Source organism: Magallana gigas, chromosome 2 (genome assembly GCF_963853765.1).
Source record: "Magallana gigas chromosome 2, xbMagGiga1.1, whole genome shotgun sequence".
Taxonomy (NCBI): domain Eukaryota; kingdom Metazoa; phylum Mollusca; class Bivalvia; order Ostreida; family Ostreidae; genus Magallana; species Magallana gigas.
Genome location: NC_088854.1, coordinates 59625093 through 59643579, shown reverse-complemented (window position 1 = coordinate 59643579; position 18487 = coordinate 59625093). Strand labels below are relative to the sequence as shown.

At 37.0% G+C, this 18487-nt stretch overlaps 2 protein-coding genes across 7 annotated transcripts in view; one reads left to right on the top strand and one right to left on the bottom strand.

The window, feature by feature from the left end:
• LOC105348467 (calcium uptake protein 3, mitochondrial) overlaps positions 1-4421 on the bottom strand; it is a 39955-nt gene extending 35534 nt beyond the window's left edge. For 3 of the 4 annotated variants that reach the window (XM_034446859.2, XM_034446862.2, XM_066077558.1), the window contains exons 1-2: positions 4180-4420; positions 595-733 (exon numbers count right to left, since the gene is read on the bottom strand). In XM_034446859.2, the coding sequence (XP_034302750.2) occupies positions 595-733; positions 4180-4392 (352 nt within the window). In that variant the 5' untranslated portion in view covers positions 4393-4420. Of the gene's footprint in view, positions 1-594; positions 734-4179 lie in introns of all 4 variants that reach the window. The other variant, XM_066077557.1, reaches the window with a different exon arrangement.
• The window catches only part of LOC105340948 (uncharacterized), a 30000-nt gene extending 20462 nt beyond the window's left edge, over positions 1-9538 (top strand). For 2 of the 3 annotated variants that reach the window (XM_011447219.4, XM_011447218.4), the window contains exons 3-5: positions 5386-5784; positions 7571-7674; positions 7825-9538. In XM_011447219.4, the coding sequence (XP_011445521.1) occupies positions 5529-5784; positions 7571-7674; positions 7825-8340 (876 nt within the window). In that variant the 5' untranslated portion in view covers positions 5386-5528 and the 3' untranslated portion in view covers positions 8341-9538. Of the gene's footprint in view, positions 1-4453; positions 4572-5385; positions 5785-7570; positions 7675-7824 lie in introns of those variants that run through there. The other variant, XM_011447220.4, reaches the window with a different exon arrangement.
• Positions 9539-18487: the final 8949 nt, after the last annotated feature.

The following is an 18487-nucleotide window of genomic DNA, read 5'->3' as shown; positions in this document are numbered from 1 at the left end:
GCAAACCTCAAAAGCTGAACAAAAATGGGAGGGTTCCCTGCTTGATACAAGGGACCGTAATTCATGTGTGGACCAATTGTTGCATAGTTTTAACATGTTTCAGCATTGCTGAGCTTTCATAATAAAGAAAAATCAAAGTCAATGAACACTTTAAATGGATTGGTACAATGTATTCTTAGGGTTCTACTGAAGGGAGGTCTTATTATAAAATGCCAATGTTCTGGGTGATAAAGGATGTACAGGGGCTTTGTGTGTTATTCTGGGCGGTCTGTGAGGACTAGGAGAGAGAAGATACTGTGGGGGTTCCTGTGCGTAGTGCTGGGTCAAACAAATAGTGACAAGACATTCACCCTCTGTGTTTACTGTACGAGAGAGAGAGAGAGAGAGAGAGAGAGAGAGAGAGAGAGAGAGAGAGATTGCAAGAGAAAAGAGGAGGAAGAGGATAGAGACAGATATGAGGATCAAGTTCAGAGGGTCAATAAATAACAAATGTGTTATCAATATTGATCAAACTTTGTATTATATTCCAAAAACTGCAAAATCCTGTTACATAATGTATGGCTATAAATATATAAACAAGTGCATTCGACCTACGTCGTGGCATTTCCTCTGTGACAGATTCCAGGAAGTCCTGGGGAGTCATGTAGATGACCCCTTTGTACTCCACTGAAGCAAACTGCAGAAACCTCATTTCTCTGTACGTGGGTGACGTCTTTTTCTTCTCTGAATCCTCCTGAAATTAATAAGTAAAGTTTTATGACAAAGCCTTTCTGGTGTCATCACTTTGTTTTTTATCTGCTTGGCTCATGCACATGTGGCTGTTCTCCAGTGTACATTAATAAGGTGGGCTGGGCAGATTTTTGTCAGGGAATAAAGTGGACATCTGTATACCACTGATATTTACCACAGCCTCTTCATCTTCTTGTTTAATGTCTCAGAACGGGTATAAATTATTACCATCAAAACACTGTAACAAGCAGTGGTCTTAATTAGGCACTTAAATGACGTGCTTATGAATATATATCTGGTCCAAGTTCAAATCTTAAAAAAGATTTATTGAAAGTTGGTTGTAACCATCATATGATGCAGCCTTCCTACAGTAACAATGTTCTGGTCAGAAATCTACCTAAAAAGTGTTTCAGGCCTTACGCTTTTGTTTTGTGCACGGCAATAATCTCATTAAAATTTCCTGATGTTTCCACTTTAACTGCAGAAAAAAATCAGAATTATTTTAAACTTTAAAATCTTTACAATCAACCTGCAATTTGAAACCAATTGTGAAACAATTTGAAAACTGAATTAAGGTCCGGACCAATAAAAAGTAGCAAAACAAAAATAGAAAAACTACAGGATGAAATTCAAGATTAGAGCAAAAGAACGTGGACAAGTGCAAATGTTAACCTCAAGTTCATAATCAATAAGTCATGTCACATAATGTCTATATTTTAACAAATGGGTATGAAACATACATAGATCAGCTAGTCTGCCTGTCTGATTTCTTTGTTCAAAATTAACAAGAGGTAGAATTAAAAAGCCAAAAATATGCCATTGAATTCTTCCATAGGTAATACTGCATAGTATTTTTCATAATCAATCTGTGTGGTATATATAATTTGTTTGGTCTCTAATTATAAGTAAAATGTGACAGGGATTGCTGGCCAGTCATAGGTCTCTAAATCAAATTTATTCTGTACCAGCTGCACCTCAATGAATAATGTCAGGTTAACTGACTTTTTGTAAACACATATTGGACATTTTTTCTCAACCAACCATTCTTTCTCTTCATATTTTTAAAATAGGGGCTTGAAATTGAATCATTGCCAAAGATAGATGTTAGATAGTTGATAAGATATTGATTTTGTGATCAAATTGCACTGCACACTGTATACACTGGGGTATATCAGTAAATGTTATGACCCAATGGGTAATCGTCTAAAGCTATGTTTTGTGAATGAAATGAAAACTCTGAATGGACCCTGTATATCAAGAATTTAAATGTCTTGAATATTATGCAACATGACCAAAAAATTATTCAAGTCAGCGAAAAAGTACTTTTCTTTATATTATTTTACCTATATAATGGCCTCATAAAAAAATCAAAAATTAAAAGCCTCTTGACTTTGGTATTAATCCACTTAAAGAACCTTAAAATCTCACACTCCACAACAAAATGTTCGTGCAGCCTCAAGGAACTACCTTTGATCTTTAGATTAACTTAATAATTCACCAAACCATTAATCTAGATTAAAATTTAAAGTATTTCAATAATCTGCAAAAAAATTATTCCGAGTTTGGTAACAATGGTTGATAATTGTTCCTGAAGCAAATTGGGGTTGCCCTGATTTAACATTCTTCCAGTAATTCTTATCCAATCTTATAATAGCTCAAAAAATGTGGTGGGAAGGTTCCCCTTCCCATGCAGGCTTGAGAAGGGTTTGCACATAAATGTGCTGCAGCAATCTTAAGGTGATCTGCTCCTAATTCTAGGCATGACCTGCGACTTCTAATCTATCATTGAAAAGTCACAAGATGAATCATGCATTTTTTACTATTGCTAAATTATAAATGAATTCTGCATTGCAAAATTTGAGAAAAATAAAGATGAATCAATATCTGATTCATGAATAAATAAACAAGAAAATAATTATTCCAAATATTTTTTCCTCTCCTGATGAATACATTGTATCATGCAGCAAGGAGGCTGTGTGGTCAACAGATCACCTTAAAATTGTACATTCAGTAATTCTGGCCATTTATATCTATTTGTTTAAATAATAATGACGAAAAATATAAAATATTTCATTTGGTACTTTTTCTATATTTTAATACAGAGCTCTTCATCTAAAGGAGATTGATATAGCCTAGAACTGGCCAAACCATCCAGCCCCCTTAAATAAAATACAAAAGATGTGACAATATAAACTCTTCCTCTATAACTGCTTCAATATCAATAATTTTTAAAAGCATAATTATTAGGTTGTATTGATGATAAAACTATGATGTAATAAACACATATACATAACTAATATAGTTAGGACTAGAACTTGATCAAGCATCATAATTGATAGAAAAGATAAAAACCTTAAAATTTGATTGAATATGTATATAATCTTCCTTGACTGAAATAGTTAAATTTGACGGAGAAAGATTAACAATCAGTCTGGGTTGAGTAAGTTTGTACTTAAATTGATAAAATCTATCAAATTTGAACACCTTGATATAATACAGTAAGCTAACTTGAGCTAAATTAATTTCATACAGTATCATATGCATATTGGTTATTGAGACTATGTTTAAAATAGTGTATGTTTGTGTATTGCCCTTTATTAGATTTTTTGTCTGTGTTTGTACCAGTACATGTACACCTTTATTTCAATTTAAACAGATACACAGTCCTCTAATAACTTGAATCTATCACAATTACATTATCTGATGACATCCTAAAATCACCAATCAGTAGATAACACATTGTTTTCTTTAAATCAACACCACTATTATACCAGAATTTAGATCTAGTTCTAGCACAAAAGAGGCGATGACAGCTGATGAAACGGATGTATAGCCCTACCACAGAAATCTTTGGTACTAGTACGATAAAAGCTTATCACTTTGTCATCTGTAGTAACTGGCCAACTCCAATCATTGTTTACATGCCTTGTCATTGGATAATGACATTGTTAAAAATGAAGACTTTGGAATAAAACTCTGTAATAAAAGTGGGTCTTGGTGAATAAAAAGCTTTAATCTGCTTTGAAGGGGTGTATGATTACTAAGATATTCTTAGAGACAGAGTTGTTCCCCTTTGAATAGTACAGCTGTGTTTCAACTTGACAATCAATTGCCAGTCTGCATTGAAACATTATATGAACTATAAATTGAACATACCACAAAGTAAATGATTGAACTGTTTAAAATATAAGAATGTTATGCAAGCAATATTGTTACTAAACAGTATATCTATGGTTGGATAAGTAAGCTGTACTTATAAAGGCTGTAATTTACCACAATTCCCCCCAAAATGTCAAAAATCACAAGAAGGCTTTTAGGTGAGTGCTTTAGGTTATTAGGTTGACAAGTATTGTAAAACTTGTAAGTAACAGCTATTTAGGGCATATCTGTCATCTTTGAAATGCAATTCAGCTTTGGTTAAATCGTAGATCTATAATATTTGGAACATACCTCTCCCCCTGCATGAAGAACTTGAATCCCATTTCGCTTCGCATAAACTGCACTCAAACAAATAAAAGAAGCTGTCGACAAGCCAGCTATAACGACTTTGCTGTGTTTCAAACACCTAGAAAATACATTTCTGTCTGATGAGAAAGTCCTCTGCTGTATCAAACTTCGTCTGTAAATAGTGTAGAATACATTCTTCCTAAACGCAGACGCCATTGTTATTGTAATCAGAGCGCATGCGCTACATGCTTCCCCCTCTCTGTGCTCTTTACTGAGTTCAGTGTAAAGTGACATTAGGGCTAGACAGGAGGTGGCCGTGCTTTCTCCGGGATTTATCAATTCATATCATGGATTTTAACTATATATAAGTTGAATGGAATTATTATATTTCATAGGTAAATTTAGTTGATAGTTTATTCATATTTTAGAGCGTAAACAAAAAGTTTGTGTAAAGTATATTTCCCTTTTTTATTTTTTCTCAGAATGCCGAAATAATGAAATTAATTAATTAAATGCTAAATTGCTTTAATTTTGAATAGTTTCTTTTCGTTAAGGAAAATGTGGGAAAGAATTTCTTTTCCACACCATTTTCTGTTGCATGCACACGATTTGGATCTTAACAAAATTTAAATGAGAAATCTGGAAATGAAATAGGCCGGTATATATATAAATGTATACTTGGTCAGCGAGGGTACTGGAACTGCCTGTGCGGATTTGTAGGAACACTACCACTGCTGAATATTCGTTCGCTTTTTGTAGGCGGTATATTATACGAGAAACAGTGTAAAGTGATTTTATCTTGGTTTTATATATCTACCTACAGGTCAAATTTTTACCTTTGTCAGCTGACGGGCCTGTGTGTTGTTTGTAAAACGAATTTATATATGTAGAATAAATATCGACAGAGGCAAAGTCATTGATGCAATCACGGTCATTACATAGAACTCAACACTATATCTTCCTATTGTAATCAATGTCACTTGTTTGCATTTTTTAAAAGTCTTCATTTTTTTGTCCGTGATCCATCATTTTATATGCTTAATACTTGAAATACCTTTACAATTGAATGCATTTTCTAGCGAAGTCCTATCTCGACTCTGTTTAAACTTTGTAATGAATAAAAACAAAATTGCAGGGTAGGCATTTTGGTGTGTAGCCAAATTTGACAAAAACATGTATATATAAGTGACATTAAAAATTATTTTGCAGGAAAAACGAAAGGAAGCAAGAAACTGGAACCCACACAAGAGACCACTTCTTCTAACACGGTGCTATGAGTGTCCGACAGACGGCAGCGGATCTGGAACCCGTTCGTAGTCCTTTCCTGCACGTGCTATGGGTTGTTTTAAGAAATGAACTCTAACTTATATACGGCCTCAAAGAAGTTTTGTTTGCATGTTTTGACGTATTTTCTGGTTCTGAACCTCCTGATTTCCCTGGGAACCGCGGCTCCCGCTCATTCCGATCTAAGTGGAATTACTCCTGGGCAAGGACGGACCGAGGTGATTCAAAAAAAGATGTTTCTTAGAACCAAAAGCCAAAGAGCTTTGGAAATCTTGAAAGACGGGACGGTGCAGGGAACAGCATGTGGTCATAATACACAGTATTGTAAGTGGGCAATTTCTGATCTCTAATTTCTAATTTATTTACATGATAAAGTCAGCGATTTCTGATCCCTAATTTAAAATATTATTTCATTCATAAGAAAGATAGTATTGTGAGTCGGCAAATTCTAAATTTTAATATATTTACACGACACAAGGTATTGTAAGTCGGCGATCGCTGAATTCTACATTATCCTTATACACAGTAGATTGTAGGTCAGCGATTTCCGATCCCTCATTTAAGTTGACATAATGACCCAACGAATAGTAGTAGTAGAAGTCAGCGAATAGGTTCGAACTGATTGTATGATGACCCAATACACAGCGATTTCTGATCACTAATCAACTTTGATATAATGACCTAATTAACGTGCTGGTGTGTATAGTATAGAGTTATTGATATTGCTCATCACTGTCACTCAACGTCACTAATTGACTCCATGATTGTCCTAATGAATTGTCCTCTATTTCACATGTTGGTCACTAGAGTTGTTAAGTCGTTTGTCACGAGTCTTCCCTCGCCGTCGCTTTGTTGCACCGATCACTTCTGTTTTTTCGGTCCCATTACGAAATGACAGATTCCCATGCCTTTGTGTTATCACGAGTTATAAATTAGACAGCATGTAAACACAAGCCTTCAAAGTCTACATGTATAAAAATTGATATGAGTGATTGAGCACTCTATCTGTTAGATACAGCTGTTAAACGAGTGCCAATCACTGACCGCCTCGTCTTCAGCGGTCGCTCACCCCCGGGGAGGCCGCAGCCAGGGTAGTCCCTGCCCCCCGGGCGTCCATAAACATCACCAAAATGACAAGAACCATTTGATTTTATTTATAATCATAGAGCTATCTTCTTTCATTCCGCGGGGTCTCGATCTAAACCCATTACATTCCTAGGATGCACCAGTTCGGGGCTTTGTGTTTTAGCTAAGTGAGAATTTAAAACATCCGTGAAACTTTGAAACGCTACACCCGTATTTTGTCAGCACAGAATATATATAGGTGTATATACGGTACAGACTCTTGCAGACAAACTCGGAAAAAAAGAACCATGAACAATTAATTCAGATATTTGAGAACATTACAAACATCTATCCATTTAAAGGGGTAATATTTAACGAGAGAGAGAGAGAGAGAGAGAGAGAGAGAGAGAGAGAGAGAGAGAGAGAGAGAGATTAATCCTTAAATCTACCGATTATCTTATTAATCCTTGGACGTGGGAAAGTCGGTTCTTAAGTCGTCAAAACTGATCAGTCAATTTTTAAAGACTTTGGTCAATCGTTCCCTGATTACTTGGCGTCCGGACACGGTGATTATTTCACCAGTCTACCGCCAACTAGAGGCTCCCTTCGATTCCACGGAACGTGTCATAGCATCTCTCTTAAGATTCATTAAGAAAACGTTCTAGATTTACAAAAAATCGTTCCCGATCTTTAATCATCTTTGTTTTCATAATTCATCACGGGCTAGGTAGTTTAGATTGATAATTGTGTTATCTGTTATAACAGGTGCGTTGATGTTTTGCATTTAATTATCTCTTCATCGTATTGCCGAACTCTACGCGAGTACTATTCCCTTACAGCCAGGAACAGACATGTTTGAGTATATTTTGGAAACTCCCCCGAACCTTCCTCATTAACAAATGAGCGCTACTGGGTCCGCTAAATTAATCTTATACTTCCCGGTCTCACATCGAGGTCGTCTTTTCAATAAACGCCATTGTTAAGGTATTTTTACGCACAAATTATGCTTTGTTTTTACTGAATTGCGATGTTTTGTCTATTTTAGCACTTCTCCAATCGGGATCTCATAACCTTGCTAACACGGTGTATGGTGTTGCCGCCGGAAGATACCTCTGTGTGGCCCCAGATGGCGTTGTCTACAGTCTCCCGGTAGGTCTTAAACAATCACATGGATCTTCGCTTAAAAGTTAAATTTTATATTTTTATATGATCATGAATAAATAGTTCCATGTAACTCTGTAAATGAGTGCGTCCATTGTTGCACCGTTAGTTACGTAAGTGTTGCATTTTTTTCTGTAGAAGGACGAGTTTAACGAGGTGGACTGTGTGTTTAACGAGACAGTGGAATACGAGACAGCCGGAAACAAAACCCATCCTAAAGCCCTGGAATATTCCAGGTACAGACACAAAACACACGGGATCCGCCTGGGCAAACCTGGAAAACTTCGGAAATATCAGCTCGCGTTAGTGTGCAATAATGCAGTGACTATCAGTATGAAACGACACAGGAGAAAGTATATGAACGAAACGCTATTTCTTGTTGAAAAAACAGACAAAGAACTAGATAGTCTGAAAGAAAGTTGTGATGAACCGTCAAAATCGGACCTTATTTGTGCGAAGAAGAAGTGTTCCGAAAAACTCAAAAAGAAAAACCAATCTGGGCGGAGCTACGTCAAATTTTGTAGAAAAGTTTTGAAGAACTTTTTTAGCGCCACTCTAAGACAGTTGAGACTTTTCAGAAAACGGGACTGTTACTCCGTTTTAAAAGCGTACAAAGATTGTCAAAATGACAGGCAACGGAACCGACCCTCATGAGGAGAAGCAAGTCTTTCATACAGGATTTAGATCTGAGTTTCCACTTTCTGGAAACATTTACAACTAGTCTATGAAGCAGCTACTTGCAGACGGTAAATAGCAGGTGACGTCAAGATTCCGGAGGGCTACGATGTCTGTGATGTTACAGGAAGCCCCACACGGAGACGAAGAACGCGACTGGTGTAAAAGATGACTTTCTGCAATTTGACATGTAGTTTGGGAGAACTTTATCATCTCATTCACCAATTGTCTTTATTTTTTCAAATCTTGTGCATTTCCCTCCACTTTGTTCACTTTTTGCAATAAGGTACATTGATTGTGATTGGTGGTCTAATTCACGCGGTGCTCTCAGGGCGATGTTGTATGTAGCGTAATGGCGTTTTCTGATCTGTTTTCACTCATTATGTCACTTCAAAAGTGCAATAAGATATTATAAGACATATTTTTGGAGTGCAGCGGACGGGGGTAGGAACGAAGGGTAATGAGAGAATGTGAGAAAGATTTTTTGGAGAGAAAAAGAGCAAGAGAGCGAGGGAGCGACTTTTCAATTTGTCAACAATATTTTGTATCTACAAAAGTGCCAAACTGAACAACTCATGTTAAAAGAAAATTTTTGAAATGTAGATCTACTTTTTTTTCAGTATCTGCATTAATTGTACATAAGTTTACAAAGTACACATCTGCGAATTCTTAATAACCTGACCTTTTTTCTTTTAATAATCTAATGCCATATTCTTTTGATTCAAAATTCAAAGGCTTTACACCCCTTCTGCTTGGGGCTTTTTGAACGGAGCAGTTAATTTGAAAATGTTGTGTACAGATCAGCTATGGCTTGCCCCGGCGATCTCTGCATTGTAGCCTTCTTTGACTCGTGCACCCGATCGCGTGTGTATTTATGATTAAATACATTACAGATAATTAAGTTAAGCTTGAGCTGCACTCCCAACACCTGTCTGAAACCAACACTATGTTTCTTCTGTCTTGTCATTGTAGTATTTATATATGATGCCAGTATTCAATGCCAAAATGTCCTAAGAATGTGACTTAACTTAATCTGTGTCTCTGTCTGGTGAAAAAAGGCAAAGAATTTAAGTTAAATCCATTGTTGTTGTCATAAAAACTTTAACTTATGAACAAACATCAAGTGTAGCTGTTGTTATCAATTTGTATAATAAAACATTTTTTAAATGACAAGAAACTGCCTCTTCTTTCATATTTTTAAGAGTGGAAAAATCAAATTTTGTACACGCCCTGCCATTGGGATGGTTCATTTTCTGTTATGTGTCAAGTTAAGATCTGCACCTCTGAGCTCGAACCCCGGCACCAGGTCGATCAGATGGCAGATTGCTCCTGAATCTGACCGCGGCGCTTGTAAGACGGCCAGGCCAAAAGATCGAGTCGACAAAGAAGAAAGGAGCAATAAACACCTTCTCCTGGATCCGATGGTTGTTTATACTTGTATACAGATCGAAAAATCATATTTCCTCACCATCGCAGGCCAGACACCATTAGTCTGCAAGCTTCGGGTCATGTCATCAGCATTATGCCAAAAGAGTAGTTTGTAGTGCTTTTATATCGGCGAGTGGCCGTCTCGTTGTTGTGTACAGCGCCCGGCTAGAATTAATGGCACACAGACTCCGCTTTCTGTTACGATTGAGGCGTTTGAGGGACACAGCCTCTGGTGTGGAGTATGTTACAGTTGGTTCTCATTAACTCCTGCAGTGACCGTTGTTGGTGCATAGTATAGTCTGTTACAGGAAAGTTATAGAACAGAGTCAAGCTATGTTTGAAATCAGTTCTATCGGAATAGGGCAGGTTTAGGTTTTCGATTCTCTGACCATGGTCTGTGCATATTTTTATTTGCTGAGTGGCTGCCTTTGGTTAATACAGTTGCTTACATACGATGGCTGAATTGTGTACAAGATACATCAATACAGTGCTTACTCTTGGGGACTGAATTTGGTACTAAACAGATGCTTAGTTTTGGTAGATAATTGTGGTCTTTACCATTGCGTACTTATGTGACTGATTTCAATCTGTCCTATTTCTAACTGACTTTGGTGCTGTACTATTTCTAACTGACTTTGGTGCTGTACTATTTCTAACTGACTTTGGTGCACTTGAAGATATCCGTATATTGGGCAGTGTGGTGCACACGGAGCCGTGGGAACATGGATAAGTTCTTGCTCCGTCTGGGCAGCGTGTGACGTTTTAAATCCCTAAATAACAGTGTGTCTTAGTCTCTGTAATTATTCCCGACCAGACTGACTTTGAAGTGAAGTTGTAATGGTAATGATAATGTTCGAAATATATCTACAAAAACTCAGGTAACACACGGGGTTATTCACCTCAGTCAAAAAAAGGAAATAAAAAAAATCCCCCTCTCGATGTTAGGGTCACTAAGTGTACAGCCATTGGCGAGGCCGGGACAGAACCTTGCAGATGCTTGTTGCCGTAGCCACATCTTCTACAAGACAATGTGAACGCGCTAACTCGCCACATTTTACGATGTGATCATGTATACGGTTTGTGTGCGAGCAAGAGTTATTGCTGTGAAAATAAAGTTAATTTCATCAGAAACTACAAGACATCTTCCTCATGTTACCTTTGATATTCAGTGCAAAGGCACTTTGGATTGTAATTTAAGAAAAAATTACAAAAAAACCTTTCGCGTAAGACCTACCAGAACCGCGATATCTGTAACGGATAGATATTTCCAAGTAATGAGGGAGAAATTATGCTAGCATATCAAAAATTCCAAGAAGCAATTTAAAAGAATAACAACTATTCACAACATGTTTATAACTTTGTGAAGGTTAAACTAGAAACACTACCATGGATTACCAGATAACTATACTGCAGCAATGTAATCACAGTATCGGAAGATAACGCTTAAACCTGCCATCTACATCAAGATATAAATGAGTACGGAAAGGGGGGCAAAACAAATCTAAAATAATGACCAACAAAAAGAAAGAGAATCTAGGCACTGGGGGTGGTGATTTACACGACTCTCTGTTGTTGCCACAGAGCTATGGAGAACCCGCTTTCTGGTGGTAGCATGTCTTTGGTTACTGTGCATCATTTGCCGAATTTATCTGGTTTAGGCTAATTACACAGTCTAGTATCGGCAAACCACCGTAGTTGATTTCAAAGTCAATCGTTTGCATCCACTTTAATTCACGCGAAACTTATTTTATGAGGCTGGAGATAGAAACAGCCCAGGAATACACCGGGGTCATGGGATTAAACAAGGTCAGTAGACATGCAGCCAGAGCGTTTGGACAGACGAGATTTGCCAGAGCAGTGAAAAGCTGCAACGTGACGCTGAGCAGAAGCGCCAATCAAACGAGAATATGTTGTTTATCTAAGTCTAACAGGAACCCCTGTGGGGGTCCGAGGCTCGAGGTTTTGGGAGAGATGGATATGGTTCCTGTACAGTTATCACGTGTTATCATTAATGTTGAAACTTTGTCCTCAGCCGAATTGGCTCAAACCTCACCGGTTTGGTATCGAACACTCAACCTCAATTGTTGTACATGTTTCGCACAAAAACTTCAATAAAGTCAACATGAAGAGTTTAAAGGATAAACAAACAAACAAACAAACAAACTGAAAAAAAACATACAACCCCCCCCCCCCCCCCCAATAAAAACAAACAAACAAAAACCCATTCATTTATTTGTGGTAAATTATATAGATATTTATTCGACGTAACATTTTCTCTTACAAAGAAATATAAGATAGTCTTAGACACAGATATAGTCTATGTAATTTGAGTAACGTGAGGTATTGTTTAATGAGAAAGATTTACAATGGCAAAATCATTTGACACTGACGAATAATAGTTTTTTCTTGAAATTGTGATTGACGCCTTTTTTTATTTTGCTTTATTTTTAAAGAACAACAAACCAGTCGTTTAATTGTATTCATTTGTAGAGGACTCTGTAGAGCAAGAGGACTGTGTCATAACATGTACTGCAGGTAGAACAAGATACACTGCAAACAGACAGCACTGACCCCCGAGTAACGCCGTCTTATGTAACCATTCATTAAAAGAACAATACAGGCCAACTCTTCTTCCAGAATAGCCAACTGATTAGTTTACATATTAAACTTTTATATTGTCTTAGGGGATATCCGATTCCAGTCAAAAAGGGCTTTGTCATACGAAAAGAGGCATCGCCCCTCCAAAAATGTGCCTGGTTGTACTACTGTAACAGAACTAAGTGTACTACTATCGCAGTACGGTAAAGTGCAGTACTGTTGTTTGTAACATAGGATTAAGAAAAAGTGGGGTTTTCCCCTGGGCTACTAGGACCTGATAAGGTCAATTATTCCAGGTAGATTTTTTTTGTATATCAACAAAGAACAAAATACATTCCAACGACATATCTCCTCTCGCCATTTACCCCGAAAATGAGACATTCTGATAAATATCAGAATAACAAAAAGAAGCACGCTCGGTGTTCAATAACACAATTCTAATGGTCCAATTAAAGGCGTTTTGATGTCTATCTGATTTTTCACTTTAATGGTCAAATAAATGTGATACCTTCTAGCATATAGTTAAAGCGTGGAATGTGTGTTACAGTTGATATCGAACACACGGCACCATTACAAGTTCACCCGATAGCTCGCGGCCCAATAACCAATCATTGTCTTAGATTCCTGACAATTTTGGCCAGTTCTCCGCATTTGATAATCAAAGACCTATTCGTGCTAAATACAAGTGCAAAAAGTAAACAACGTCATAAGTGAACAAACAATGCATAAGAGGGTAATTAGAAAACGATAAAAATTATAAACCGGCTTTCTGTCTCCGATTCGTGTGTACTAAAGAGGCAAAAATTAAAGAGAAATCCAGGAACCGACGCCATCTTAGTCTGCTATTGTTGACAAGAGGTCCACAGCTGTACCCGGTGTAAGCTCAAGGCTTCAACAAACAAACAAAAAGCGAAAACGAAAAATGGTAACATAATGGGGAAAAAAAATACAGAGGAAAAGTGGACGTTTTTGATTTGTATGCCAAATGAGAAAAAAAAACGGGCAATAAAATTTACGATTTTTTTAAAGTTACAAACCGCTAGCCTTAAATTGAAGTTAATGGAAAGGCACATTTATTTAGCGACCAGAACTATATCTTCATGCATTTTAAAACATTCTATTCATCAAATAGTGGCCTTTTCAACTTGAGACGAGCAACTTTGACTGATTTTGACTGCGCATGTCTTCGAAGTTTGGAAAACTTTCGCAAATCCATCTACATACTTTAAAGGAAAAGATGGTCATCTCCTCGAAAAGAATAGCCCTGTATATATATTCAACTGAAATAAAGTTGTAATTCATTTGAGTTATCAATAAAGAAAATTGAAATAAAATTATATTTCAATGATATTAAGCTAAAGCATTTTGGTTTTTACTTGATAATGCCGTATCACGTGACATCACACTTCAGTTTGTAGGAGGATCGGATATGCTGACCACCTACCCGTCGGAAAAAAAAAATATCCATAGTTTTATATCTATTAATGCACGTAAACACTGAACAAAATTAGGGTGGTAGAAAGGAAAAATTAATAAGCGTGAAAGATAAACACGTTAGACAGTTTAAGAAAATAGGTTTCATAAATATACTAAATGATCAAAACTGCTAAATCATCGGAGACATTTGGCGGGAAACAACCTTAGAAAGTGTGGAATGTAGATCTGTCCCAGTGAGGAGGACCTGAATGTTAAAAATATGCATGAAATCAGGACAACGACAGGTCAGGTCTAAACACCTGGAAATCAGACGTGTAGAGTGATGAACCTGTTGATATTGTCACACCTTAGCCAGGTGGGTTCTTTACCTCTCTCACTGAGGGAGGGGGGGGGGGGGGTGTACATCAGTTATTGTTATATTTATATCTGTATTGTCGTAATTCTGACACGGCGATGTTAAAAAGTCAACTTTTGCCATCAAAGCTATTTTCCTTTATAGGTCTTTCTTACAAATAATCTCTTAGACAATAGACAAATAAAAAAATATGTGTCGGCAAGTGGTAAAAAATATCTAGACTTCAAACGTTAAATGCACGCTGATATGTATGTTGATGACTTAAATGATGTTAAAGTACACGCTTAGTACGACAGCATCGTTAAGCACAGACAATCATTGACCGGGGCAGGGGACAAATCTCTGCACCAGGTATACCGGCGTCCTTGGGTGAACCTTGGCCAATTAGAACAATGACCTCCGACCGTACAATCAGGACCCCCGGGGGCCGCGCACATCAATTTATGAAGTTAGACTACTACCCATATTATCTTCAAACGCTTTCAATTATAGAGTGGATCTTTTGGCCAGAGGGGCAGATCCGAGGATCCGGCTGTTGTCTGGATCGGCGTGTATGTCGGAACAGATTTCCCACAGGACACGCGATCCTGACGAAATGCGTCTTGACGATATGATTAAAGGATTTAACCAGTGTTGCACCGATGACCCTGTGTTGTACGATGCTGAGATTAATTGCATCATGACTCAGCTTACTTACTCTGGTAAGAAACTAACTGTACTCAGACCGCTTCTTTCGGTGCGAGGACATTACCTAAATTCCCTGTTTCTCGTTTAAATTTTTTTTTTTAAATTCAGAAGTTGTATTTAAAAAAAATCGAAGGCATTGCTTTATACTTGTCGCAGGCTGTATGTCTTTGATGCCCCGCAGATCACTTCGATAACATAATTAAATCGCGTTTCTTTTTATCATTGCCATTTTAAAATTTGTAGTACATTTTGATCTTTCTCCTAAAAAAACAATTTTCCCCTCGATATAGAGATAAAAAAAATAAAATTCACAAAGCTGTATACTGCTGTAACCTGTATAGAATAAAGCGCCATGCACATCGGTAAAATAATCTATTTTGAATTTCAAAGAAAAGCCTTTGTCGTATATTTAGTAAATAAATAACCTGCTTTCCTGGCAGACCATTCCTGACATACCTGAGCCCCGGGATCGTTAATATACAGAGCGTTAATTAGCCACCTCCCTGCTCTGCATTTGAATCGCCGGCGTATATGACAACATTGTTATAAAATTAATTTACGGTGACATTAACCATTGCTTCCTGGTTCTGTATGATATTCCAGAATTTCTTATAGTAACAACAAATTATAAGTTGAAAAAAGGACTGCACTGTACACCCCATCCTTCTCTTTAAACAAGATCAGGACCATTTTTTGCATGCGTATGAAAGAAACCGCAGAATTACCCAAAATATTTGCAGATAGGAATTTGAATAAACTTTAATGCTTCCCATACACTTATAGGGGTTATTTTGATGATAGATTGTAAAACTTCTCATGCAGTTTTAACACTTACAAAAATCATACAATTTAATGCAGATGCGATAAGATTGTTTCTATTCGGGCTTTCTGTAACCTCAACTAAACAGCAATCGCGAACGTTCGCTTACTCGTTAGTTACGGCGGAAGAATTGGAAATGTTCAGTCCCTTCATCAGAAGAGAAAGACGGAATCCACGGAAAAACAACAGGACCAAAGAATGTTCCGGAGTACAATCAATTATACCTACATCAACTTACATAACCATTGTCTGAATTAAAATCTTTAACATTGTCAAGCTAATAAAGCATGCATTGTGAGGGTCTTGTAGTAATGCATTTTCTTTGAAACAATAACGTTTAGGCGTTATGTTCAAAATTGATTATTTTAAACTCTTTCAAAATACGTTTTTTCCCTTTCATGTTTGTGATAAAACTGCATTGAATCCTGAGCTCGGGAAACTGTAAAGACAACAATTGTTATTCGTGATTAGTTAAATCCTGTCCATGTTGTCAACTTCCGCTTTAACGCTATCTTACGTCAGTCAGCTGCTTCTCCTACACAAGATTATAAAAAAAAGACAATTAATCAACACAATCGTAACAAATTTGTGCGATAGTATCAACAGATAGAGGATTTCCTTGTTTTTGTCACCATGAGAGATTATAATGGGCGGTTATTCCATTACTTGAAATGTAAACAATTCCTGGATTTAGAAAAAACAGATTTATTTTAAAAGTTTGGGCTATTTCCGTTGAGAGGTCACTATCTTTTAGCAAAGGTCTGTGTATAGTAACATTTCCCTCTTTGGGATGGGGCTTTTTCCGTTAACAACAGATACGCAGGAAACATGCTCGTAATGCCGGGACTCTTAATGTGTGGCGTTCGACAAAAAATCGCGGACACTTGTTGTTACATAATGTTCACGTCACGTTCCCCTCCCTTTAGGGACACGACACCGGGTTTCCTAGTGGAGAGAACGCCCTCTTTCGGCGGCCAGTGGTCAGAGGTGTTCCTCCGCATACGTGGGGCTTGTACCCCACATGGAATCTTGCACGCCAAAATGATCAAGTTCATATTGAAATCAAGATTTATCATATGTAATGAGCAAAAATAAATTCAAGAATCATTACTTGATCACCATTTTGTCATTCATAACAGTTTATTTTTGTCACGGTACAGCCCCTCGAAAGATGTGTCAATGATCACAGCTAAAGAACAAAAAAAAAGTGTGTGCCAATATCAAACCTATCAACCGCGTATCTTTACCTATATTTATTTCCGCGATTACAAAATGAAACCAATCGGATTACTAATAGAACGCTTTGGGGTCATCGCCATCGAAGAATGATTGAAGGGTCAGAGAGACTTACTCGCGAATTATACCTAACATAGTGACCCACAGAGCCCTAACCATGTCATACATATATCGGAGGTCTATCTGGTCTTTTGTGCCCAATGTCTGACATCCCGCACTCTCTCCCGTTTTTTTAAAGTAAATTTTAATCCCTTTTCTGTGTACAATAATCAAAAAAGGTAAGAGACTTACAAAGTCTCACCTTTGAAGCCGCCGATCACTGAATGAGAAGTAACAAAAAAAGCGACGAAATAAAGAAAATCACGTATCTCGTTAAAACGGGATATAAGACGGGGCCTACTTTAACACGGCGTTTGTTGTTCTTCACGCTTTTTTATTTGAATTTCACATTATAATAACTCAGTGTCTTGACTGTTAACGACAAAATGACAAAGACGATTGATATTTGTTTTATTATCGAAATATTGATAATGAACCTGTTAGGTAGAAAAGAACTCTTGTGTGTGGCCTTCATTGAGTAAAATATTTTAATCATTCGTTTGTAGAGCCCCGCTGCGAGACGCTGAAAAAATCCACTAACATGTTGTAAAATGTTGTTCAACTTATTCGTTTTATAGTGGACATAAGAACTAGTTTATTTGTCATCTGTAAACAGTTGAATATAACCTACGTTATGTTGGTGAAACAATGTAGATACTGTCTTGCACCCGCTGTGTTTTCTATAAAAGATTCTTTCTATTTAAACAATATGAAAATGAATGTATTTTTCATCTATTATGGATAAACATTAACGGACAATCGCAGTTCGATTATTATGACGTCATTTTTTTATTTTAGCAAAATACTTTCAATAAAATACTTCTCAAATAATGACGGCGTGTTTGTTAGGCATGCAATTTGCGCTTCCAAAAAATATTTTCTACATTTAAACAAAGAAGGGAAAAAAGCCAAGGGACGGGAGTTGTTTCGGTAACTCTTGAAACAACGGACAAGAGGGTCACTCTCCTATCGGGGGACGAGTGCTTTAGGGTCAGGGTTTTTCTGATGAAAACAGAAAATATAAACTCTCCTAAACGGTTTGACGATTTGCGAGTCGTTCAACCTTTTGTTTGAGTTTCCTCTCCGTAGATGGCGCTTCTCTCGCGCGGCCCTGTAGGCGGTACTTTCCTTTACAAAAAACTTAGATTCTTAAATAAAAAATAATCAAAATTTAATAGTTGATGTTTTATACGCATTTTGAATAATCTGGTTTATTCAATATTTGTCGATCAATTTAGAAATTCAAATGTTCATCAGAAAATCTTTACGACAAGACCTTTGCATCGAATAACGCACCCTTGAATTTGTTTATCGAATCATTATTATCAAAACCATTATACATGTATCTTCTGTTGTAATTGTTTAAATCCTTCATTTACCAATACCACTTTCCCATTACTAACCGTGCCATTACAAGCCGCCATTACAAAGGGACCAGTCAAAAGAACTCTTCCAAGGTCGCGAAA